This window comes from Strongylocentrotus purpuratus, unplaced genomic scaffold (assembly GCF_000002235.5).
Source record: "Strongylocentrotus purpuratus isolate Spur 01 unplaced genomic scaffold, Spur_5.0 spur5_scaffold_3, whole genome shotgun sequence".
NCBI classification, from domain to species: domain Eukaryota; kingdom Metazoa; phylum Echinodermata; class Echinoidea; order Camarodonta; family Strongylocentrotidae; genus Strongylocentrotus; species Strongylocentrotus purpuratus.
Genome location: NW_022145609.1, coordinates 18,666,563 through 18,694,182, shown reverse-complemented (window position 1 = coordinate 18,694,182; position 27,620 = coordinate 18,666,563). Strand labels below are relative to the sequence as shown.

General features: G+C 37.3%; 1 protein-coding gene across 1 annotated transcript; it reads left to right on the top strand.

Moving 5' to 3' along the window:
- The first annotated feature begins 1,522 nt into the window (after positions 1 to 1,522).
- On the top strand, positions 1,523 to 26,231 carry LOC105443269. The gene is made up of 13 exons (XM_030995788.1): positions 1,523 to 1,580; positions 2,594 to 2,935; positions 3,233 to 3,574; positions 4,098 to 4,430; positions 5,411 to 5,773; positions 6,418 to 6,477; positions 8,089 to 8,310; positions 9,345 to 9,575; positions 10,600 to 10,899; positions 11,273 to 11,350; positions 11,704 to 11,937; positions 12,514 to 12,864; positions 26,101 to 26,231. Exons 1-13 carry the CDS (start codon positions 1,523 to 1,525, stop codon positions 26,229 to 26,231), a joined length of 3,045 nt encoding a protein of 1,014 aa, XP_030851648.1.
- Positions 26,232 to 27,620: the final 1,389 nt, after the last annotated feature.

The window sequence follows — 27,620 nt, the reverse complement described above, 5'->3', positions numbered from 1 at the left end:
TGGGGCATTAATCCTCATTACTGTCATTTATGACTTAAGGGCATAGGTCCCCTAGTTGATAAGCACAGTAGCATACACATGCTTTAGCAGTCACGCAAAACACACATTGGCAAATTATTATTCAATAAAATCTGAGAATGTATACTATTATCTAGATCTATTATTTTTAATTTTTTTTTAAAATAATTCCATAAATTGGGATAACAAAAAAATATTCCACCTTTATGAGCGACAGTGTACATTTATTCTTTTCATTTTCATTCTCATTTTCTTCTTCTTTTGTATTTCGTACCTGTTCATTCTTGATTTATAATATAATATAAATATTATCTGTTTCGCCTTGACTTGACAAAGATAATATCTTCCCTGAATAGACAAAGATAATATTATCTCCCTCACATCGACTTGACAAATAGACTTATTTGTAAATCAATATGAATGATAAACAGAGGTGAATCATACTGTACATGCATACAGGATTATAGAAAAGAGGGGCGTTAGTAGAACATTTCCTTTGGGGAGAGGGGGTCGTCTGACTATATTAATAGAAATAAAAGCAAAATAAAACAATAGTATAAAAATTGAATTTAATAATTGTATGACCGGAAAAATAACGTGATTCAAAAGCGTTATATTTTGTTTTAGCTATGTAATACTCACTACAAGTATATTATTTTATTTTGTTCAGCTTTTAATTTGCTGCATCGACCCTTATCTTCCTCGTGACATGTTTGATATGGAGGGGGAAAATACCGTAAGTCACCGATCATGTCCCAGCGTTACTGAGTCATCAAATATTAGAATAATCTTTAAAGAGCGTTTTTTTTTTCATTCGAGGGGGGGGGGGGGGCAAAGTGTCTCTGTGTCCCTTCTCCCATACAACCTGTAGCTACCCCACTGACTCAGACTACGGACTTCGATCATGCCTCACCAGGTATTAGTGATCCATTTGTATGATATGAAATATTAAAGTAAACATCAGACTGAAATCAAGCATCTATTTCATGTAATTCAGGCGCAGAGGCGTTGTTTGAACAGTTTGAAGGGAGTGTGCGTATCTCTGTGTGGGCAGGGGGGGGGGGGGTTGTAGGTTATTGGACTACAACCCTTTAAAACAAACAAAAAGATACCATTAATTAATCATATTTTCTGCAGTCTTAAGAACTCATGCTTAATTCAATGTCATAGATAGGAATAATCCATAGTAAGATTGTGTCTTACCGCATTAATAATGGAGATTATTAGATTTTAGATATTAGATTGTTACCATTGATAATTAATCGACTTTTATGCTACAATTATCGTTAAGAGGCCCGGATTTTGCCAATATGTCAATAAACAATATAAAAAAGCAACCCCCCCCCCCCCCTTATTTCGAACTTTACAACAAATGTTTATGTATTCAAGAGCAGAAATTTACGAGGGAAGTGAAATTCCCCATCCCACCCCCTAAAACAAGGCCGATAAGCAAATATCCACGCAAGTTATTATCATTAATTGTTTTGTTGACAAAGTGCTCAACATGGCGGCTAAAATAGCACTAGCTGTGGGATTATTCATCGTAATCTGTGGGTCACCTGGTAAGTGATAGCTAGGTTTCATTGGTCAAGATTGGTATAAAATGGCTTTTAGAAATTATAATCTATACAAAGTTATTGTTAATTCAATAATTCATTCGGTTTAAATGAAGACAGGGCCAAAGGAAAAACTGAAACTCCTGCTATATATTGAATTAGCACACTTTGAAAGTAGAGGTAAACCCGTTCATCCTGGTAAACCGACAATCCCACAAGATCGAGATCCTTCGGTATACCGTCAGTGAAAGTGACCAACATTTCCAAGAGGCAAACAACGTCGGTCTTGCAAACCTTCTGAACAAATTAATTGTTAGAAATCCCACGTGACCGACCATTACAGATATATTGGTCTCTCCCAAATGTACCATGTTAGTGTCTTAGCGTTTTCAGTAGACATTTCTAACGTCCTCAAGGGGACTTAGTTCTGAAGTCACAGTAATAGGCCTATTTCAGAACAAACTATACCATTTGTTCAGGAATTTCAAAAAGTGCAATCAGGGAACAAATTTGTATTTGTGGCCTTTTATGTGAATTTTGTTTTTGTGTTTTCTTTGTTTAGAATGTATCTCATCACATTCAATTCATTGATCTACATTTGCCACACTCCACCCAGGTGAAGTAAATGGGTACCTGGTAGGAATTTATTCCTTGAAACGCAGCGCGCGTAACAGCTGCACTGCTAAAGCCAGGGTAATTATGCTGCATTATTGTAGAGCGCTTAGAGACTTCTACATATGAAGTGTTAGGCGCTATATAAGCAAGGATAATTATTATTATTATTATTCAAAGACATTCATGAACACACTTTTATGTTTCGAAAAGGTTTGGGGGAAGAAATCACAACTTGAAGAGTAAATGTGTCAGTTCGTCATGGACTCTGACAAATATTGATACCCACTTTAGGCATGCAAGACCTAACGAACCATCATAGTCTGAGATCGTTTTGTTTTCTGAAATCATCAAAAATGAATCGATTCACGACAACCAGATATCTTACTCCTTTTTGTTTGATGCAGGTCTAAAATCATCCCAGGTAGTTCCAGATGGTCTGGTTTACACCGAAGTCAAGAAGAATCTGGTCCAAGGAGTTCAAGGTGTTCTTACTTGTCGCTTCGATGGAGTCCCATTGGCAGTCTACTGGAGAAAGGGCCTTGATCCTGATGATCTAAGCCCCGTGGTAGCATGGCATGATGGTAAAGTATCAGGTCCAAGATTCGAAGATGGGAGCTGTGACGTGGACGAAAATTATTCCTTGATCATCAACAATGTCTCAACGGCAGATGCTGGAAGAATGTACTGCACAGTTTCTAACAACAATGGAGTTCTGATGAACAACTATACTGATATTTTAGTTGCAGGTAGGTTATTTAGAACAAAATTCTAAAATTCATTTACACTTTTGATCAGTAATGATTAAAACAAAATCCTATGTAACCAACTTAAAACTAAACATGCTAATCTGTGCAATCTACTTTATCACAAACAAGATCAGTCATTATTATGTTTGGGAGAGGTTTCTGTGAAGAATAAAGGTGTTAGCCCGTCATGCACACTTAAATCATAGTCTCTAATTCAGTGATCATTCGCACATTAGTCCACGATCCACAACGACTGCATATTCAGCTAAACTATATACTTCAATCTGTTCGATACAGGTCTAAAAGCATCCCAGGTGGTTCCAGATGGCGTGGTTTACACCGAAGTAAAGAAGACACTAGTCCAAGGAGTTCAAGGGATTCTAACATGTCACTTTTACGGAAAACCACTGGCAGTCTACTGGATTAGGGGCCGTGATCCTGACGATCTAAGCCCCATGGTTGTTTGGCTTGATGGAGAAGTATTTGGACCAAGATACGATGATGGAAGTTGTGACGTCGACGAAAATTATTCCTTGATCATCAACAATGTCTCAATGGCAGATGTTGGAAGAATGTACTGCAAAGTTTCAAACTACAAGGGATTTATAATGCAAAACTACACTGATACTTTAGTTGTAGGTAGGTTATTTCGCCGAAGGAAAATCTTAAACATTTTATAATGATTGTAGGTCTACAAGGTGTAAAAGAGAAAAATGACAGTTTTGATCAATAATGATTTCAAAAACTTATAAAACTACCTGCCTTGTTGATAAAAAGCATCACAATAATGAGACATAAACAAAGTAATATAACACTGACAAATTTACAGCCATAACACAACAATAGAAAATAAGTTAAAACACTTCAGTAATTTAAAAACTATATTGACAGGCTTAACAGATACAAATTGAAATAAGTTATTAACATCAAAATATGTTCGGTATTCGATTTAATATTTCAATAAGAAGCATTTAATGTTTTGGAACTTGTAGATTTCCTTTTTCCCAATAAGATATTCTTGCTCAATTATCATGATTTTGGGATTGAATTAGCTTCATCTACTAATAATGTAAATTTTTTGGATATTATTTTCCTACATTAAAAGATATGTATTTTTAGCACTTGCTCTGATATAAAGTGGCTATCATCATTTTTCCTTCAGATACTGCAATCACAACAAATCCACAAGCCACTCTGCAGATGCGTCAAGCCACTCATAGTATCCTGCAATGCACCGTTCACATCAAGGCCAGAAGAGTCTCTTGGAAAAAAGGAACTACTTCCTCAGCGAATGAAAGCTTGGTGGTAATTGAAAACAACCAAGTTGTTGCTAAAAGAACTGGTGCTCGGTACGACGGCCAGTACAACATCACCCAAGATTACTCGCTGGTCATCAACCAGTTACAGATCCATCGTGAAGGTCTTTATGTTTGTGAGGTGACCGACTTTGACACTGGGATATCCTTTCGGAATCACACATTTGTTAATGTGGTTGGTATGTATTTATCACGTAACAAACAAAATAAAACACAAACATAATAGAATGATGGGAAGAATTACGGTAAAACTTTTAAATGTTCTTAGATTATAAAAAAGAGGAAAATATCCAAATCAAAACTGTTTAATAGTTGTGTTCAGGGGAAAATCCATATATTTTTATTTCTAGTGAGTTTTGAATATTTACCTTTATTTGTATATCAACTAAGCTATTAAAAACTGACAGTCGTTTAAAAATACTAGATGTGGGTTGTCAATATTAGTGAGGGGATGTGGAGGTCGTACTACAGCACACTCATTTAGAATATGCTCAACAGTCTTAAGTTTGACGTCATGGACACACAAGCCAGAGTCTTTGACACCTCAGAGCGTTATCCTCTCTGCAAGGCGGCCTGCACCTGATCGTAGGAGGTTCAGTTGAATCTAGGGCTCCCTGAGAAACATTGCAGCCAGGAGGGTGAGAGGCCCTATAGCTTTAAGATTTGTTTCTGATCCTCTCAGGGATAGCTGGTTATGTAGCACCAGCTAATTAAAAGTTCTCAACATATTGACATAGTACTAGAGGTATCCTTGAATACAGTATGTACGGGGGCTCTTTTTATAGAGGAATTTATGCAGCATGTTGTCCAGCCGAGCAGCTTTGCAGTAAAGCTGTCTGCAGATGTTATCCACAATTATAGTTGCCCCAAAACTATTTAGCCACTGATGAGTGCCAGTTTCGACGGAGAAGCACAACTGTTTGGGTGCATTTCTGTTTCTGCGTGTGTGTGTCAGAGAGGGGGAGAGGGAGAAATGGAGAGAGCAGGGAGTCGAGGGGGGGGGGGATACTACACACTAAAGAAAAAGAACCACTTTAGTAAAATGTTAATTATAACATTGTTTTATAATTGACTTTGTTGATCCGTTAGTTTATTATCTGTATAATTGAAATGAAATTTTAAAGGACAATGTGACAAACCATTGTTATTTCAAATTTAGCCAAGCCTCTGGAACCGTTTCCAATCATCCAGGAATGTCTGAATACTGAACAGCATGACTCAAACTACTGCATCCTGGTCGCCAAATCCGGAATGACTCTCACATGCCAAGCGATGAAGTACTACCCCTCTATCAACCTTGTATTTCTATACGGGTCCAGAGTACTTGAGCCTTCAGATACAAGAGAATGGAATAACACAGACGGGACGAAAAACAAAACCATCACTATTGCCACCAAGGGTAACAAAGAATTGTATACATGTGTGGCTTCCAGTATTCCAGGAACTAATGAAAATAAATCCACATCTGTCTTACTCCAAGGTGACGAACCAGTGAAGTCAACTGTGGTGGTAATCTTAGTTTGTAAGTTATCTCAAATAATGGACATTCTGAATGTTAATTTGAGGAAATCCGAGAAATCATCAACATTTAAATATAACGTGTAAACATTAAGCCATTGAGAACAGGCAAATTCAGTAACCTTACTACGGACCTGATGGACACTATTTGGAATATGAAAGTATAGTGCAAAAGCTTCAGAACATTTTAAGAAAGAAAGTGATACTCAGGAATTCAGCAAAATATAAAGTTTGTACACCATATTTTTTATTATATACAGGTAAGCTAAATAATTTCGTTTACATGTAAATAAAGTTTAAAATTCGTGTGCTATGGTTTCCCGTGAAAGCTTGTATTATCTATGTCTACCACAAAACAGCACCTTGAACCTGTGAACATAATTCTACCGATATGTGCAGCTTTGTATTTATCTTCTTTGTAATTTTACTTTAGGAATGTTTAGAGAACAAGACCTTCATAAAAATAAAATTTTAATTGATTAGAACTACATTGTTAGATTTTAAAATGAACAAGCCTTTTGTTTATATCAAAGATTGATGACCAGAAGGTCATTGTGATATTTTGAACGCTTTATAGCATGCAAACTTGTTGCAATAGTTATGTTTTTCTCAATGTTATCTTCTTCGCTTTTGATTTTTTTTCTTCAGATTTTGCTTTAATGATACTCATCTCCTCAACGGCATATTTCATTTGGAGAAAGAAACAACGTAAGTGATTCGGTAGCATGATAAATTTGATAGTGGGAGATGCAAGTAATTGCGAAATAGTTAAGGACAAATCTAAAGGCTTAATAGTGAAACACCATTTATTCACCTTACAAATAAAGTTTTATTTTCTCTTTTGCTTTATCGATACTGATAGATGATCACATTTATGTAATTTTTGAAGGAAATTTCACCAATTTTCATAAGTGAATTATTGTTATTTTTATGAATGTAAAATGCATGTGGATAACATTATATTTTAAAGCCCTATAAAGTAATCGGTAAACTTGCAAACTTGATCAGCTTTTGATTTCTAGCACTGTAAAATAACAAACAAGGGAAATGCTCTCGGCGGTTTCGCCTGCATTACGCAATTTGATATGATGACAAATTGAGGTTGGGACATTATTTATAGGCAAGGTGGCCCATTGGCAGGCCCCCAAAATGAAATCCTTTGTATATAATCAGCATTTTGAAGTGAATATTGACTAAAAATCAACAAAAGAATTATTTACTATAATTTGTACCAAGGTTGATAACTTTAATGAAATATGAACAAATAACAATAATTGATTTATTAATTCTCATATTAAAGTTGTGAAAACATAACCCAAGTATACTGACATAAAATGACCTTTGACCTAGAATTTGTGACCTGGAATTTGTGGCATATGATTTTTGATACTTGATAACCCTTGTGTACAAGTTTCATGGAATTTGAACAAAGACTTGATGCTAATGCCACAACAAAGTCTAAGTTTGCAGACCTGAATTACATTTGATCTTGACTTCGTTTCGTAAAAGACTAATCACATGATGGGGTATACTTGAAAACCCCTTTGTTCAAGTTTCAAGGAAAAGGAATGTATACTTTCAAAATTATGATAACAATTCAAAAACTTAACCTAAACAAATCCTCTGTGTGACCATGCCTTGAGCAATAATGCATGGCCATCCAGAGGATTTGTTTATGTTGGGGACCGGGGTAAAATGCAATAAATTATTGAAAATTTATTGCATTTTCTGTTTTTTATTTTATTTATGGAAACTGTCCCCTACCCTAGCCCCCGCTGTGTACAGTCATGGTTCAGTGACAAAGCAATAGCCTCGTAACTGTGAGGCCCCAGGATTAAAACCGTGTCGATGTGCTATATTAGTGCCCTTCTGCGGGGCATTAATCCTCATTACTGTCATTTATGACTTAAGGGCGTAGGTCCCCTATTTGATAAGCATAGTAGCATACACATGCTTTAGCAGTCACGCAAAACACACATTATCAAATTATTATTCAATAAAATCTGAGAATGAATACTAATATCTAGATCTATTATTTTTAAATTATTTTTTAAATAATTCCATAAATTGGGGTAAAACAAAAATATTCCAACTATATCTAGATCTATTATTTTTAAATTATTTTTTAAATAATTCCATAAATTGGGGTAAAACAAAAATATTCCAACTATAATTATGAGCGACAGTGTATACAGCACTACAGAAGGATAACTAACATGATGTATAAGCTATAAGGGGGCAAAAACCATATCGTGTTTGCGTTCTAATAAAATGTTGACAAATACAATATGTGATTACCATTTCTTCTCAATATTGTAGAAAAAGAGGTTTTGCAAGCACTTGAACAACGTCTTAGTGAGGTATTGATGCAGCATTACAGAAGGACATCTGACTGCATTGACAAGAAACGTACTATGAAGGCTAATGACATTACTGATATTAGGACTGCTCTCTGTGATACTCATCAAATGCTGATTGATTGGCGTGAAAGTCAGAGATCTACAAGAAACCAAGAAACGATCGACATAGAAACTGAGTCAGGTAATGCTAAATACTTCTTCAGCAATTTAGGGAGTGGAGATAAAAAAAAAACCCCAAGAGTATTAACATATCTCCTCCCGATAAAAGAAGAAAGAGTACTTTTCCTTCAAAGAACTTTCTTACCCTTTCCTTCAACTACCTGATTTTTACGATAAATCGCACCCGGGTCTAAAGCTGTATACGCCTAATGCTTTTAAACACTAGGGCCCCGTTCCTAAAAACCGTCATAAGTCAAACTTCTTGACTATCCCATTGGAACGTGTTTTATATAATTAACACGCGTTTCAATGGAATAGTCAAGAAGTTATACTTATGACGGTTTCTAGGAACGGGCCCTAGATTACGAAGGCGGGTTGAACGGTATTTGGCTATACCAGATACGCTCACTGACAAAAAAGAAGAACGGAATATCGATCGGCCAAATTTCCAAATTTCGTTACAAAAAAAAAGTGCTCTTACCCTCTTACCCTCTCTTACCCTTTCCTATAACTACCTGATTTTACGGTAAATCGCACCCGGGTCTAAAGCTGTATGCGTCTAATGCTGATAAACACTAGAATACGAAGGCGGGTTGATCGGTTTTTGGCTATACCAGATACGCTCACTGATAGACAGCCTAACCAACCTCGTAGCAATCGATTTATCCTTTTTCTTGGAGGGCCGGGGAAGGGGAGTACTGAGCACAGGCGCGTACGCAGGGCGTGGTTTTGAGGGTCGAACCCCCCCCCCCCCTCAAATAAAAAAAACCCTCCTCGAGGGGTTTTCCTTACCTCCAACCCCCCCCCCCCTCCCCCCTCCAAACGGAATGAAATAACGATCCGCCAAATTTCCAAATTTCGGGACAAAACAAAGTGCTCTTACGCACCCCCCCCCCCCCCCCCCCCCCCCCGTTGCGAAATTTTCGGCGCGGCTTTTCCAATTAAAAAAACAAACCCTTCGAAAAAAATCCTGCGTACGCTCCTGACTAAGCAATACTAAGCAATATTATATCCCTTTATCTTTAGTTTGGTAATAATGTTTACATTGTGTTATAGCTTATGCCTGGCCTTCTAACGAGGAACTCAAAACGATTTCACGTCATCTCACACAAGAATCGATGAAGGAAGTCTGTATGAAACTAAACATTGACTGTCAATATGATGATGCTAATGACGAAGGGGAACGGTTCAAAACTCTACGTAAATGGAGAACCAAGGCGTCAGCTAAACCTTTAGAGGATAAATGGAAGCAATTGTTTTCAGCCTTGGAATCAAACCAGCTTGAAGGTACCTTCTTACCAAGTGCAAATGTATGTTACTTTGTCCAAACTATAAACATGTGAAACTAAATTATTTTCACTCCTCGTACCAATTTGATGTTTTTGTGGTGTTCGTTGCTCAAGAATGAAAGATTTGTTGTTTTGTTTTGTAAAATAACCATTTCAGGGAGTGTTTCACAAAGACTAAGATCAACTTAAAGTTGGTTTTAACTATGGCAGGCCATTCATTTCACTGGTTGCTCTCACCATTATGATCTTTAGATACAATTTTTTCCTTCGATAATGAATTATCAACAAATTTAAATTCTGCAGATATGTGACCATGATTTGTACGTCCCTTGAGAGACCAACGCCAGTAAATGATGAGAGCAAAATTCAGCATAAAGTGGCATGAACGGCCTGCCATATTTAAGTCTTACTTAAAGTCGATCTTAGTCTTTGTGAAACACTCCCCTGGTCTTATATATTTATTTCCTCATAATAATATATACATCTTCATATTATCAGCAATTGCCTCCATTTCTGGAGGGATATACAGTGTTTCCTACATGCAATATTTCTTCTATCTGTAAACGATAATTTCAGAAGTAAAACAAAATATGAAGAGTTATCTGTTTTGTTCTTTTCTTGAAAGACTTTTTGAAAGATTGACTGGCTGAATCAAGGCCTTTGTTCAGTACTTTTCGATGTAAGCTGTAATACGTCAAATTCTTATTTAACATGAATCGGGACAAATCAATGTTCACATACTTACACAACTATAGAATTTGATAAGGGTATTAATAATAGTTGTTAACTGTATTATTGTTCAAGAATATACACGTCTATGTGATTACCATCTGAATTAGAAATACCTCGCAACTTCTAAGGGTCATGTCAATTTATTTGTAGTCAAGTTACCACTAAACGTAAAAGATTCCATTCATTTTCAATTTTATTATGTAACGATCTGTGTGTGTTTGAAAAGCCTTATGTGCATTGCCGGTAATCCATTGTAATAATAAACATGGTTGTCTGTTTATAATCCTCAGGTTTGCTGCCAACTTTAAGAGGACCATACATTTACAAAGCTGAGTTAGTTGATCTGGCTTTTCATCTGCTCATGCAGGATCTTAGTCCTGTCGCTAAAGAGCTGGGTATCAATGTCACTAAACTGGTATCATATCGACCCGTATTCAGTCCTTCACACCTTGAGAGTAGTACCATCAACTTACTCATTGAACTCTACTCATCCATTAGAGACACCAGCCTAACAAAACCAGAACGAATGGTCTTCTTCAGGAAAATAGCGAATTCCAAGTATGATAGTGACGCTATTACAGGAATGTTTGGTAAGATTATATTTATATCGAAACTGAAATAGGTTTTATTATTTGAGGTACAAAACCTATTGTAAGGTTAATGTTGTAGATACATAATCTCAAGAACATTGATTGGTCTAAGTGGAACCAGAGTGAGACGTACTAGATGGAAAGTCTTGATCGACAATGTCTGGAACAGACAAGGCACCTAGCAAGCAAGCAAGCAAGTGGTACATACTGGCTTCCAAGAACTGACATCCACATTATAACGTTATAGCATTATAACATTATAACATTACTGATAATGGTACAGTTTGAATTATCTGGTTGTCGCAAATCTTTCTATTGACATGTTCAAAGTATAAAAGAACCGTTCAGCATTTTCTTTACTTTGATTTCTAAGAGTACAACATGAGCTATGGTGAGCTGTGTTCTATCTCGGAAGCAATCAATACAAACCTAGAAGGAAGTGCTGATCAAGGTAAGAATCTGCTGAAGCATAAAGTTATTATGGAATATAGTTTGATGCATTCATGATCCAATGCGATATCATTTTGGTCTGATCCAATGATACGGCTTTCTTGTCAATTTTCATCAATTCATCAATCAAGCCCATATTTAGAGGCATTTTAAGATTTTTAACGACTAATCCAACCTGTTTTACTTTTACACTTGAATTAAGCAAACTATCACGCAAAAAACAAAAAAACAAACAAATTTGGATAGTCGAATCCGTAATTGTGTCACTGATTTCATTCAGACAAATGCACTCGAAATCACGTTTAATAATGACGTTAGAAGTTGATCTTGTTGAAATTTTTTTTTATTTAGAAGCTACTTCCGGCATGCTTCAAGGTTCAGGAATCTGCGAATCACTTCAGAATGTGCTACAGCTGACTGATCAAGACAAAGCTGACGGTTTCGATGCCTCACAACCATTAACAGCATTTGCGCTGTTAAAGATATGGAAAGAGAAGCCACGTCCGTCGGTTTTCAACTATCGTGCGGCTTTAGCTTATGAACTGCGGAGGACCCAGATGCCTGGTCTCGCAGATGAAGTAGCTGCAGGTTAGTCCATATGCTATTTAATATATACTAAAGCTGAAGAGATACGATAAAAGAAATTAGAAAACAAAGAAAGTTACTACCCTCTAAGAATTTGAATCTATGTACGTCCAATTCGGTATTAAATATCAATTTTCGATCCAGGAATCTGTGATGGGGAAGGTGGAGGTTAAAGCGAGCACATTTCTCAAATAGTGCTCACGAAATGGTGGGGGCGGAGGACGGGTCTTTAAAGTTATTAACCTTCAGCTACAGCCTTTGTCAGCAAAGTGGAGAATGCATTATCATATATTTATCTTGCCGGTAGCAAGGTCTAAAAAAGTAGATCAAAAATCAAATGATGATGACAATACTTACAATAATGATAACAATGATAGTAATAATAAGATAATGTTTTTGGTGTAGCGAAATTTAAATCAAAGTGAGTTCTCAAAACAGAGAACAAACAATCAAGATGAAAGAATTACAACTAAATATGTTGTTAGGGAATTGAATACGTACATGTCGGTTTCCTATATTTGTATGAATATCTGTACGAATTACATATGCTCGATTATGGCCTTTATTCGTATATGGCAGGCAAATACATGAAGGAGGGGACAAGTCTTGCATTCATTGAAGACATGGTTCGGGGATTAAAATCAGATCAGCTGGAATGCCTTAGGAATATACTAAAACTGAGTGGAACAGACCGCTGGTCTACGAATACACCCTCAGATACGATCTCCAAGAAGATCTTTGACTGGGTGGCAAAATGGACAAATGCAATGGAGACTTGTCGGAAATCCCGTGCCAGACAACCTGTCAAAACAGACGTGACAACAGTCCCCGGTGGCTCCGTGTTAGGAGACGTTATTGCGACGAGAATGCTTCTTGATCACAGGAATCTAAATGATCTGCTCGTACAGCATGGTTTTCTAGATTTCGCGCGTGAGATTATGATCATAGAGCAACGATCGGTTGCAGGGTTGTTAGCATGAATAGAGCAGACTTTCGCATCGAAACAAAGTCGTCAATTTAGTCTTTGGATTGAGCGTATTATCGGCAATTTAATTTGTTGTTGTTGACATTCTACTATTTTATACCCTCCCCTTTAGTGCCCCCTCCCCCCCCCCCCCCCCAAAAAAAAAAAAAATAAATAAATAAATAAATAAAGGGAAGAATGCCCATTAAATAGTAAGTTTCCGTTATTTACGATGTATGATAATTGGTAGAAGGGGAGAGCATTGTGGAATATGTCGTAAGACAATCATAAAGTTTAGACATGTCAGAGGTCTCTTCTCAGGTGTTTTAATTAGGTTTTTTGTAGACTCTTTGTTCATTTGATCTTCAGCTGGTATAAAATACGTGACTGGTAATTTAGAGGCTATAGTGCATGTTATGAAATTTGGGTAAAAATGTGTAAGACCTCTTCCTCTCTATACCATCGACTATATACTGCATAAGATAACCTGAGTGTAATATGTTAAGTTTTAAACAAAATGCTAGAAAAACATTATAACATTGTATGTATATATTATGTACATGTGTAAGTTCATTTTTATTTAGGGATGCTATGTGCCCACTATAACTCTGGAGGCATTTCCCCTGATTTGAAAGACAGAAAGAGAGAGAGATATATATAGACACTTAACAAATAATGTAATGGAAGTTTAAATATCAATAGCAACATGAATTACATTTTCCAAGGGCCATGTACAATTGCATGAGTTAAAAAAATGAGGGTAATAACATTATTGGGTGGTATTCTCGAAAGCGGCCTAAGTTAAACCTGGCCTAACTTAGTCCGTGGATTAGTTAGGCCAGGCTTAACTTTAGTCCACCTTCGAGAATAGCAAAAGAGATAGTCCATGGTTTAAACCAGGTTTAGTCTATGGACTAAAGATAGTCCGCTTTCGAGAATACCACCCTTTATGTTTATCAGTAAGTTGTTCCCTCTCTGTGTAGCTGTAGCATCTAGTAATCTATTGTACATGTGTCTCTTTATTTTCATTTGTAGTTTATTTGATTGCGATGTTCTGTTTATCAATGATCATCAGTCTGCGAAATTTTACATACAATACACAAATTTATGTTACGTGATTTTTAGCGAACCCATGACAGACTTCTGTACATGTAATAGTTATCAAAACGCTTTATGCAATGGGGGCGCCAATATGATGAAATATACAATTATCTAAGAAGGAATTATTGGTTAGGAATTAGTTCAGGTACGATAATGATCACAAGTCATGGACTTGTTTCGACTTTTACTGTAATATTGTAATATTTTAGTGTTCTATATTTGTTTTACAGTGTAATTACATTGAAGTAAGGGCTCTGTCGCAAGACTTTCTTTCATTCATAAAGATACCATAATTATTATTGTATGCAGAACAAATAATGATAGTAAACAATGCTACATTCATCATACTTTGCAAAATGTTTAGGTTTGTGAAATTAACTTTTAAAAAGAAAGAGGTCTGTAAATATTTGTTGTCGCTATGCATGCTATATGTGTCACGAGGTCCTCTTTCTCATCACAATCTTCATCAATTCGTTATTATGTTTATCAGTTATGATGAATTTCATCTGTTTGTTACATCCCTCTGTACCTGTAGCATCTAGTAATATATTGTACATATGTCGCTTTATTTTCCATTTTTGTATATTTGTTAACGGTTTTCTTCTTATTTGTGAACATCAGCCTGCGAAACTTAAAATACGATACATGAATTTACGTAACGTGTTTTAGCGAGTCCATTACAGACTTCAAAACAAGAAATCAGTTGCAAAGGGTTTTGATCAATGGAAGGGTAAATATGATGAAATATACATGTATATACGAAGAAATTATTGTTACTATTATTACTTAGTTCAGTTACGATAATGATCACAAGTCATATACTTTTTTCCACTTTTACTGCGTCAATCTTATAATGTTTTATTGATATATTTGTGTGTTCCATATTTGTTTTACAGTGTAATTACATCGAAGCAGGGGCTCTGTTGCAAAGCTTTCTTTTATGTGCTAGATAGATCATGATATTGTGTGTAGAACACATAATGAGAGCAATTAATAATACATTCATTATAATTTTCGAAATGCGATAGCTTTATGGAACTTTATGGAAGCAAGAGGTATGTAAATATTTGTCGTCGTTAATAGGTATGCAAATAGTGTCACAGGGCCCTGCATGTACTTCATCATAACCCTCATCAATGATCTCAAGACCCATCATCCAAACTCGCTATCAAATCCAAGGATTTTTCTGGATGATATTTTCATCATAATTATTTAATTTTTATTTTGTTAGATGAGGGATTGTATCATTAAAGCATTAGAACTAAATAATATCGAAAGGAAATGCATTTATTTACAATATAATTCATGGATCGAAGCTGACAATGAGCTTGAATATATTACCAACAGGCTTAGAATGTAACATTTACGTTAGAAAAAAGAAAATACATACAAACATATTTCATATTGCAGATTTCTAATTGTTTTGGAGGCGAATTTCCAACTTTTGTAGCTAAAAGAATGATACCATTAATAATTAAACTTTCTAATTTCTAATATGTCTCAGTCTCTAAAGTATGGCAAAGCCACATCCCTGACTATTATTGCATCTGGATTATGAATAGTGACGGACGGTTGAAAGTGTGATGTGCTTTCATCTGAATATTGTTGGAAAATTGTTGTTTATCCCAATCATTATTTCCAACCCTGCATATTCTTGCCAAAACGATGATAATAATCATCTTATTTTTAGAGAAACATTTCCCAAGTTACTAAACAGGATGACACGGGAAAATGATGAGATCATGACAGGCAATAGGGATCATCGAAAACAGTATATTTAGCTAACTACATACACATCATACATAATTTTGGAGAGTGAGAGAGGGTTGAGGAAAGGGAGGGAGGGAGGGAGAAAGAGAGAGAGAGAGAGAGAGAGAGAGAGAGAGAGGATATTTATGCTAATATACGAAACATTAAACATTTCTTAATGTGGATGCAATCGAGAAAAGAAAAGCAAAGTTTCAATGCATTCACATACTCTATAGTATATTCTAATCGAACATCTTCATGAGGCTGTGCATTACCTGAGTCTGATTTGTGGACTTAGTAAAATAATCTTTCTGTTGTCACTTTAAACTGGACAGAAATTAGTTTGGAAACGCCAACCACAGTTCAAAGTCATGCTTGCCTATGGCATAATGTCATAAAATTATGCACACTCAGGACAATGGCGTAGCCTGGGCTCAGTCATGAGAGAGGGGTTCACCAGTCGTTAGTATACAAAAAACGCTGATCTAGCATATTATGCTAGAGACTATGAATATGACAGACAAAGAAAGCGGACTAAATATACAGTTCCTCAGGTAGACAAAGGAACATCCCTTCAAAGGAACATCCCTTCACTGCTATTATGTAAAAAGGTGAATATGCATGTGACACCTGCTCTACACACTTTTTTACATAATAGCAGTGAAGGGATGTTCCTTTGTCTACCTGAGGAACTGTATATTTTGTCCGCTTTCTTTGTTAGTCATATTCATAGTGAGATCAGCGTTTTTTTGTATAGTCACGGCATCCTTTATGGAGTTTCGCGTCACCCAAATCCACCATTCATCAAATAGGATGTGTTTTACATCCCTCGTATACAGTATATACGTAAACATATACTGGCACATTTTCGCGTTAGGGCCGTGAGGGCCTCCTACCTCCAAATCCGGATCTCAAATATTGCGAGCTAGCGAAATGTTATGTAGCTTCAATAAGAGATTAAATTAAATGCATTTCTTGTGCAACATACAAATCAAATTACATTTCATATTCGGGTAATATGCTTTTTTTTTATTTTGAAATATAGTTTATTGTTCATTCACTGCACCACAAATATTAACGGAATAATAATTTATATAAATCAACACAATATTGCAAGATATTGAAATTAAATTACTTTTAACATGAATGACACGTATGATAAACGTAATCTTTTCATGTTTACATCTCGTTATCAAATCATTACAAATGCATAACAATAGTACATTTATAATACTAACGATCATAGAGAAATGAAATGATTATATTCAGTTAATCATTTATAACAATACGTTATGCACTGAATGTGGTGCTAGAATCATAACAATAAACGGGCGACGAGGTGCCCGAATATCGTCATATCATCATCCTATGGGGATATGCATAGACCTCACTGTCTAAAACTATCATGTTTTAGACAATTTTCTGAAATTATATTTCTTCATCAAAATACCCCAAAGTCATAAATAATTTGGCTTCTTGTAGTTTCTGATACTCTGTTTTCATGGAGATGACGTTATTTCAAAACATTATTTTAATATAAGTACCTAAATTAATTTCGCGGCGCCCGATTAAAAAACGCTAAACTGTGAGAGGAAAGATTAACTAAGCCGGGGAAATTATCCCTTACCCTTTTAGAGTGGGAAGATTTTACGTTTTAAAGTAAGGCCCTAACACACATACATACTCTGATTCAGTCTCTTTCTAGCTTTCACCCCTATCTCCTTTTCCTTTTGTTCCCTGCCGTACGCTACACCAAGGACGCAGATCGGATCATCCCAAGCATTTTTTGATAATCGTTTAATGGACCTCTTACAACAGATTTTATTTAAGATGTATCATGTTGTCCCAACGGTACTGAGTCAGATAATATAATAATCTTTAAAGAGCGTCTTTTTGCCCTTTGAGAGGGGGGGGGGGGGGCAATTGTCTCTTTGTCCCTTCTCCAATAGCTACGTCACTGGCTCAGATTACGGACTTTGATCATGCCTCACGTGGTATGAGTGATAGATTTTTATGATAACAAATATTAGAGTAAACATCAGACTGAATTCAAGCATTTATTCCAGGTTTATATAGTCATGTGCAGAGACGTTGTTTGAACCGTTTTAAGGGGGTGTGTGTATGTATGTGTCGGCATGGGAGGTGTATAGGTTATTGGACCAAAGTAAATACCATTAATTAATCATATTTCATTCAATCTTAGTAACTTACGCTTAATTCAATGTCACAGATAGGTACAATCCAAAGTAAGATTGTGTTTAATGGCATCAATATTGGTATTATTAGATTTTAGACATTGTATTTTTACGAATGATAGCAAATCGATTGTTATGCTAAAATTATCGTTTAAACCCAGCCTCTATTTAAGAGGCCCGGATTTGCCAATATGTCAGTAAACAAATTTAAAAAGCAGTATAACCCCCTTATTTTAACTTGCCGACAAATGTTTATATGGATCCGCGAGCAGAACTCCACGAGGGGAGTGAAATTCCCCACCCCACCCCTGAAGCAAGGCTGATGAGCAAATATCCACGCGAGTTACTATCATTAATTGCTCTGTGAACATATTGCTCAACATGGCGGTTAAAATGGCACTCGCTGTGGGATTATTCATCGTAATCTGTGGGCCATCTGGTAAGTGATAGTTAGGTTTAATTGTTCAAGATTTGTATGAAATGGTTTTTAGAAATTATACCTATACCACTTTATGTTAATTCAATAATTCGTTCGGTTTGCATGTTGTATGGGTCCGGAAGACAGGGCCAACCGAAAAACTGAAACTCTTGGTATGCCCTCTACACTGTGAAGTCCCGCATAACATAGCAAACTCTAAAAGTAGGAGGTAAACCCAGTCATCCCAGTAGACCGACAACCCACAAGATCGAGATCCTTCGGTATACCGTCAGTGAAAGTGATCAACATTTCCAAGAGGCAAACAACGTCGGTCTTGCAAACCTTCTGAACACATTAATTGTTAGAAAGCCCACGTGACCGGCCATTAAAGACATATCGGTCTCTCCTAAATTTACCATGTTAGTGTCTTAGCGTTTTAGTAGGCATTTCAACCGTCCCAAGGGCACTTAGTTCTGTGTTCACGATATTAGGACTACTTTAAATTACACTTTACCAACTGTTCAAGAATTTCAAAAAGTGCAATCAGTGAATCAAATTAGAATATTGTCTTTTCATCCATTGTGTGACATGGCCCGCTGATCGCCCATTGACTCGCGCTGCTATTCTGCGTTAGTCCTGTAGAAATTTTTCAGACCTGGAAATGTTGATAAGTACAAGGTTTTTTTTTTTTGTTGATTCATGTTCTAGATGGGTATTAAAGTAAATTCAGCTTGGTTGCCAGCTCGGCAACCTTAAGCAACTTTTTATAGGCTAATTAGCATAATCATCTAATTATCATAATTATGTGCAATATGTAATAATGTTGCTAATCTCAATCCAGGAAGCCTGAAAACATGGGTAATACGACTTTTCAAGGGTTTTTTATGACGAGGAATTCATTTATGACACCAGTTTTTATTTTTAAGTAATGCAATTGTTTTAAATAGCATAATTAGCATAATGAGCTAATTAGGATATGTTCAATATATGGACTTCATTGTCATTGTTTATCTAAAAAGCCTGAAAATGGTGCAATGCATCATTGTAAATCACTTTTAAAAGACGACACATTGATTTTATGTGGGTATAGTATAATTTGCCAAATTAGCATAACAATCCAATTAGCATATATTTTATGTGCAATTTGTAGGCCTAATAATGTTGCTAATCTTAATTCAGGAAGCCTGAAAACATGGATAATATTACTTTGCCAGGGTTTTGCATGGCGAGGATTTGATTTATGACACCAGTTTTTATTTTTAAGTTATGCAATTGTTTTAGAAATCATAATTAGCCTAATGAGCTCATTAGAATATGGACAATATATGGACTTCGGTCATTGTATATGTAGAAAGCCTGAAAATGGTGCAATGCATCAAAACATAAGGGTACTTTGCAATTTAACAGTGTTCATACTCAGGTGCGTAGGTAATATTACAAGGGTACAATCCTCGCCTATTTAGTCTTACCTCAGCGGAACATTGGTTGCAAACTAACTAGAATTCATTCCAACTCTTCTTCGTCTTGCGAGTCTTTGTCATCTCCACCATCTTCTGACTTGTTTGGATTGCAACAGTTCAGTCCTGACTCGCACTTGCAGTACACAGAGCAAGATAATCTCTCACGGTGACAGCTGCAGTTGTGTGTGCTGCATGTTTTTCCTTTCAAAATCGCCTGGATATGTAATTTAGCCTTCTTTACTAAGTTAATTAAAAGTAACCTCTCTACAAATCTAAATTAAAATGTTGATGATTAGATATGTACGCAAATTAGATGAATTTGATAAATGCACTTAAAAATGATGCACTGGCTGGAATGCTCCCCAGGGAGTGGAGAATATGCATACATTGTGTGCGGGTAAGCCTGAATCCGATGACCGGGGTAATAATATGATTGCAGGGCCCTCAGGGAGAACAGTATGAATACTGATGAGGCTACCCTGGGTAAACAAGACATATTATTATTATTATTATTATTATTACTTACTGCATCATCGTCCTTGGTCGAAGAGATGAACGCCTCGCCATGAAGGCCAGTAGAACAGTCATGTTTGCAGGTTTGGTTTAGGCTTCCTAGATTTAGGTTGATAATTGATGTTCTACAAACATGCTAATTAGGCTTATAATATAGTACAATAATTACATATTACATCAATTGCATTATTTCAAAATAAAAACTAGTGTCATAAATGAATCCCTCGTCATGAAATACCCTGGAAAATTCATATTATCCATGTTTTCAGGGGTTTTTTATATTACGATTAGCAACCTTGTAACATATTGCACATATATGCTAATTAGATTATTAGGCTAATTAGGCTAATTATACTATATCTACATGGAATATCTTCTAATGAATTAATTTGTCGTCTTTCAAAAGTGATTTACAATGTTGCATTGCACCATTTTCAGGGTTTAAAGATAAACAATGAAAATGAAGTCCATATTTTGAACATATCCTAATTAGCTCATTATGCTAATTATGGTTTTTTAAGACAATTGCATTACTTTAAAAAAAAAACTGGTGTCATAAATGAATTCCTCGTCATAGAAAACCCTTGAAAAGTCGTATTATCCATGTTTTTAGGCCTCCTGGATTGAGATAAGCAACATTATTACATATTGCACATATGATAATTAGGTGATTATGCTAATTAGGCTATACAAAAAGTTGCTCAAGGTTGCCAAGCTGGCAACCAAGCTGAATTTACTTCAATACCCATCTAAAACACGAATCAACAAAAAAAAAACTTGTACTTATCAACTTTTCCAGGTCATGTGCATGGTCTATGGTACCGTCTACTGGACTACGTGGTGAAAATGCCCCTCAATGTATAAAACTCCCGTACACAAAATGCAATATCCTCATGTGTTTCACTCATTGAATCAATTTAGTCCTTGTGGAATGTTATGGCCTGTTGAATGGCTTTTCGGAAAATCGTCATGAATCCTCAAATCTGACATTTTTTAAAGACAAATATACTGTGATGTAGCTGTAAGTCTGCAAATTCTCATCAATTGGTCGGTTTTTCTGAATAATTTGTGAAACATATGAGGAAATAGCTGCGACGGTAATCCAAGTAATTTCCATCGCCATATTTTATTGGCATTGCAAAAATACTTCGAATGTAATGTTAATATTTGGTGTAAATAATTATGATCTATACGATTTTAAAAATGCCAACAAACTGAACAGTTTGACTTTCCTATATATATATAAAAATTAGCTGAAATGACCTAATTAGCATATTTGATGAATATTCATGATTTTTTTCTTCAAATAAAATATATTTCCATACCTGTCTGATATACATAGGTTTCACTGATGTATCATGTTCGGTTTTGATTTGATTAAATATGCGCATATTAATTAGGCGGACTTACTAGTAGTTATTTTCACAACTTTTTCATATCTGCAGATTCGCAAAAATGGCAAAAATGACTTATTTTGTTGGCTTCTCAGTGTTTTCAAAACGGTAATAGATATCTGAATTTTCTTTTTTGTATTTTTTACCACAAAGATGATATTTTAGTGTCTGATAATTTAATTTATTATTTGTGTCCGAGAAAGTGATGAATTAAGTTGTCAACTTTGTCGAAATTTGCCATTTTTGCCAATTTGACCATTTCTGGCAGGTTTTTCGGTAATTTTGCGATTTAAAAAAAAATGGTATAAAATCACAACGCATTGACCGATTTCAATTCTGTTTTTTTTTTTTTTTTGAAGCTTTCATAAAGCTTGATCACTTGCGATCATCAAATAACATGTGTTTGTTGTACTTATTTTTGGTGCGCTGTACCTACTTTTAATTTGCAGCATCTACCCTCGTCTTCCTCGTGCCATGTTTGATACGTTTGATATGGAGCCACCGATCATATCAAGATACAGTGGCGTAGCTGGGGGGGGGGGAGGAGGGCTCATGATTTCCCGATCGAATTGCAAAAAAAGAGTGATGAGAGCCAGGGGAGAGATGAAGGAAAAGGAAGGAGAACGTGAAATAATGTAAGGAGATAGATTGCTCGAAATTGCTATTCACGAGGAGACATCATCAAAAGTCATAAAATAAATCCGTTGTAAGACATGGGTGATCCGATCTGCGTCTTGAGAAGAAATAGAAAAGGCGAGTTGGCTCAGTCGGTAAAGCGTCTGCCTGTCGAACCAAAAATCCCGGGTTCGACTCTCACCCAGGCGGATGACTGAAGTCTGCGTTGTGTGTTAACGTGCCCCTTCCCTTGTTCATAGATGCCGGTTATGTCAAGTGGTAAACACTCCGTCCCTCGGATAGGACGTTAAATGGAGGCCCCGTGTTCAGGAGAGTCCCCAACCTTGCACGTTAAGAACCCTTTGCACTATTCGTATAAGAGTAGGGGGAAACCCCGGTATAATGGTCCACCTGCACACGCCAATCAGGCCGAGTATACGGCATCTGCAAGAATCTTCAGTATTGAAGGAGGCAGATTATCTTGAAGAAGAAGATATATAGAAGACACACGGAAAAAGAGACAGAGAGAATATGTATGTGTGTCCGTTTCATTTTTTAATGCAAAATTTCCCCACTCTACAGGGGGAAACAGGTAAATTCCCTCCCTGTCTGGTCAATCCGCCCCAACACATTTTGCGGTTTCTTATGCTTGGCTTCCATGGAGAAGATGTTATTCAATTTTTGTTTATAATATAAGTTACCAAAATCCTTTTGTGGCATCCGGTTTAAAACCGCTGTACTTGATGATCAAACTGCGAGCGGGAAGATTGACTAGGCCGGGGGAATATGTATATTGCCCCTTTAGAGTGGGAGGATGTATACATTTTAAAGTAAACAGACATTCAAACGTACTCTCTTTAAGTTTCTTCACCCGTATGTCTGCTATCTTTCACTCCTATCTCCATTTCTTTTTCGTCCCTGCTGTACGCTACATCAAAGACGCAGATCGGATCATCCGAAAGCATTTCCCGATAAGTTTAATGGACCTGTTTTTTTTTAACAGATTTCATTTAAGATTTATCATGTTGTCCCAAAGTTACTGAGTCATATAATATCAGACTCTTTGAAGAGCATCTTCAAGCAACCAATCTCCTTATATTATCTGACGTTCTTTTTACTTTTCCTTCCATCTCTCCCCTCGCTCGACTCATCTCTTTTTTTTTTTGCCGTCCGATGTGGGAGGGGGCAAGTGCGTATCCCCTCCCCCTCCCGTAACTACGCCACTGACCCAGAATACAGACTTTGATCATGCCTCACGAGGTTTTAGTGATACATTTTAATGATATCAAATATTAAAGTAAACATCAGAATGAATTAATGCGCACAGGCGTTGTTTAAACAGTTTGAAGGGAGTGTGCGTAATATATGCCTGCGTAGGCAGGGGAGGTGTGTAGGTTATTGGACCAGGACCCTTTAGAACAACACAAAAGATACCATTAGTTAATCAGTTATAGATAGGTACAATCCATTGTAAGATTGTGTCTACTTGCATTAATAATGGAGTTTATTGGATTTAGATATTAGATTGTTACGATCGATAATTAATCGACTTTATGCTACAATTATCGTTTAGACGCAAGAGGCCCAAATTTTACCAATATGTCAATTAACAATTACAAAAGCAATATATCCACCCCCTCACTTATTTTGAACTTTTCGACAAATGTTTATATGGATCCGCGGGCAGAACTTTACGTGGGGAGTGAAATTCCCCATCCCACCCCTAAAGCAAGGCCGATGAGCAAATATCCACGCGAGTTACTAACATTAATTGCTCTGTGAACATATTGCTCAACATGGCGGCTAAAATCGCACTCGCTGTGGGATTATTCATCGTAATCTGTGGGTCACCTGGCAAGTTATAGCTAGGTTTCATTGTTCAAGATTTGTATGAAATGGCTTTTATAAATTAAAATCTATACAACGTTATTATTAATTCAATAATTCGTTCGGTTTAAATGAAGACAGGGCCAAAGGAAAAACTGAAAGTCCTGCTATATATCAAAGTAGCAAACTCTGAAAGTAGAGGTAAACCCGGTCATCCCGGTAGATCAACAGCCCATAAGATCGAGATCCTTCGGTAAACCGTCAGTGAAAGTGACCAACATTTCCAAAAGGCAAACAACGTCGGTCTTGCGAACCTTCTGAACAAATTAATTGTCAGAAACCCCGCGAGACCGACCATGACAGACACTTCGGTCTCTTGGGTCTTCTGACAATTCAGATATTCAGGAGGTTCTACAGACCGTGTGCTGTTGGTCGCGTATGGCGCCCGTACGTCGTCCGTCTCGATGGCAAACCTGATTTCCCCTTGCCTTAAAAACAACCCTCTAACTTTCTCCCAAATGTATTATGTTAGTGTTTTAGCATTTTCAGTAGGCATTTCAAACGTCCCCAAGAACACTTAGTTCTGCGGTCACGGTAACAGGCCTGCTTTAAAATAAACCTTACAAAGTGTTCAAGAATTTCAAAAAGTGCAATTAGTGAACAAATTTGTGGTTGCGGCCTTTTATGTTAATTTTGTTTGTGTACAGAACTATACTACGAGCAGACGGGATGAGAATGAGAAATTGGGGGGGGGGGGGTGTTACACCCACAAATGTAATAACGCCCACAAATGTAATAACACTTTACCCACAAATGTAATAACACTCACAAATGTAATAACACTTTACCCACAAATGTAATAATTTCACCCACAAATGTAATAACCACTTTACCCACAAATGTAATAATTTTGAATCAAACACAAATGTAATAATGACTTTACCCACAAATGTAATAAATTTGAATTTTGTCGAATTTGTTCACAACTAAAACCCTGTAATAAAGCATGGGTATAGCGCGCAGTCTTTACTCCAGACCCGGTTATTTCAAAAAATTAAAAAATCTTCTAATCTAAGACCCCATAATCCTTATCCTGTGGAACATCATGAGAATCGAGCGTAGTCTTTCCTCCAGACACGGTTATTCAAAAGTAAAAAAGAAAGAAAAAAACTTTTAAACTATAAAGACCCCACCATCTTCCAAACTAAGACCCGGTAATAAAGCATGGAGTTAGAGCGTAGTTTTTCTTCCAGACCCGGTTATTTCAAAACTTTTTAAAAATCTTCAAAAATAAGACCCCATCATCTTATTCCTGTGGAAGAACATGAGTATTGAGCGTAGTCTTTTCTCCAGACCCGGTTATTCAAAAGTTAACAAAACAAAATCAAAACAAAACAAAACAAAACAAAGAAAAAAAATTTTAAACTAAGACCCCTAAGACCCCCCCCCCCCCCCCCATGCTTTGAACAAATGCGACAAAATATCACTTCAAATTTATTACATTTGTGAGTAAAGTCATTATTAAATTTGAGGGTAAAGTCAATATTACATTTGTGGGCGATTCAAAATAATTACATTTGTGGGTGAAATTATTACATTTGTAGGTAAAGTGTAATTACATTTGTGGGTAAAGTGTTATTACATTTGTGGGCGTTATTACATTTGTGGGCGTTATTACATGTGTGGGTGTAACAGGGGGGGGGGGGTATATCACATGATGTTACATTTTCGGCTATCAACAAATTAGTAAATCCATCGACATATACAAGTACATGAATCGCTTCAACATTAGTATCAAACAAGTCAACGGCGAGCTCAACAACTATATGCTTTGTTGTCATATACTAGTAGCTTTTTACTATTCGTGCGCTCGGCTACTCAACGCTAGTTTGATTGATTTTGTCCGGCTTGCCATGATTCTATTGTTCAGGTGCGGATAAAGGTTGCCTAATGCTACGTTTACACTATGTTCCCGACGGCCACGGTAACCCCGTTTCTGGCCACCGTGGACGAAACGGGATTGACGTGACACAACGCGGGGGACCGTATGGGCGAACGTGACAGGCCGTGATTCCCGTGGATACCGTGTTCAAATTTTAAACTGTCAACAAATTTGCCACGGCAGTCACGGTGCGGATGAGAACCTAGTAAAACAGGGTGAACGTAACACAACGTGACAGTCCTTAATAGGCCGTAACAAAACTTGGAGGTGGTCCGTAGTGGGACGGGAGGCCCGCACATTCCCCGGCATCATACGGTCTTTTCAATTTTTGTCACGTTCCGCCACGTTTAGTGCACGTTTTGTCACGGTTGCTTGACGGTTGCTGCGCATTTTGTCCCGTTTTGCCATGTTTTGCCAAGGTTTGCTACGGTTCTCACGGCAGGCCAGGGTGTATGGTAGCCGTTTTGTCGCGTTTAATCACGGCGCATCCCGGCATCTTACGGTTTACGGGCTTGGCGCGTTGCGTTCTGACACGGCGCACACAGTCGGGAGGTAGTATATAAAAGACGGGCGCGGCAGGAGCTTCATTCGAGTCTGAGCAATCGACGACACATTACTGCATCTACAATACGAAGAAAGAAGGTCAAGCTATGCCCACCGAAGAAGCAAGACGTTCGAAGGCCCTCCGTCCTGCACCAGTAGAGGAGCAGGAACATCCTGAAGATCCTCGCCGTTCACCCCTGCCAAATAAAGAGAAGCATGCTGCTGCTGCTGACCCGGTCCCTGAACTGGAACCTGAACATGAGGCTGAGGAGGCGGAGGAAGACGCACCAGCTAGGAGGAGGGCAGCCCCCAGGGTCGTCACCACCTTTACGGAGGATGAGACGGAGCTCATCATTGACTTCCTCCAGCAGCATCCTACGCTGTACATTATTGCCTGGGAGGCCTTCTTTTTATACCGTGGGCACAACCGTGCTCCAACGCAGCCCGGCGTCCACGTTTCATCCGCAGAAAGCCTTGACAGAACGTGAAAAACGTGTCAGACCTTGACCAGAACGTGAGAAACGTGAGAGACCCCCATCAACCCGTGACGATCCGGCAGGGAATGAACTGGCATCTGTGGTAGACCGGGGCCGAACCGTAGTGCGCCTTGGAGCCTCCGGGACTCAGCAGCCCCTTTCCCCGCACGGCCCGTCACGGATACCTGGAAAGACCGTGAGAAAACTTGACAAGACCTAACAAAACTTGAACACAGTGAAAAATATTGCTAAAATCCCGCGGCGCACTACGTTTCGGGCAAACGGGGCTGCCGTGGCCACCGGGAACATAGTGTAAACGTAGCATTACTTGAATCACCCAAATCGGAAATGCATAGGTGTGTGAAGGGGGGGGGCGGGGTGATTCATTCTTAATTTTTTAGATTTGTCTGATGTTCAATGTTTCACGAATGTTCTGTAAATATATTGAGTAAAGCATGACGTCAAAAATGTTTTAGCATGCTGCCCGGC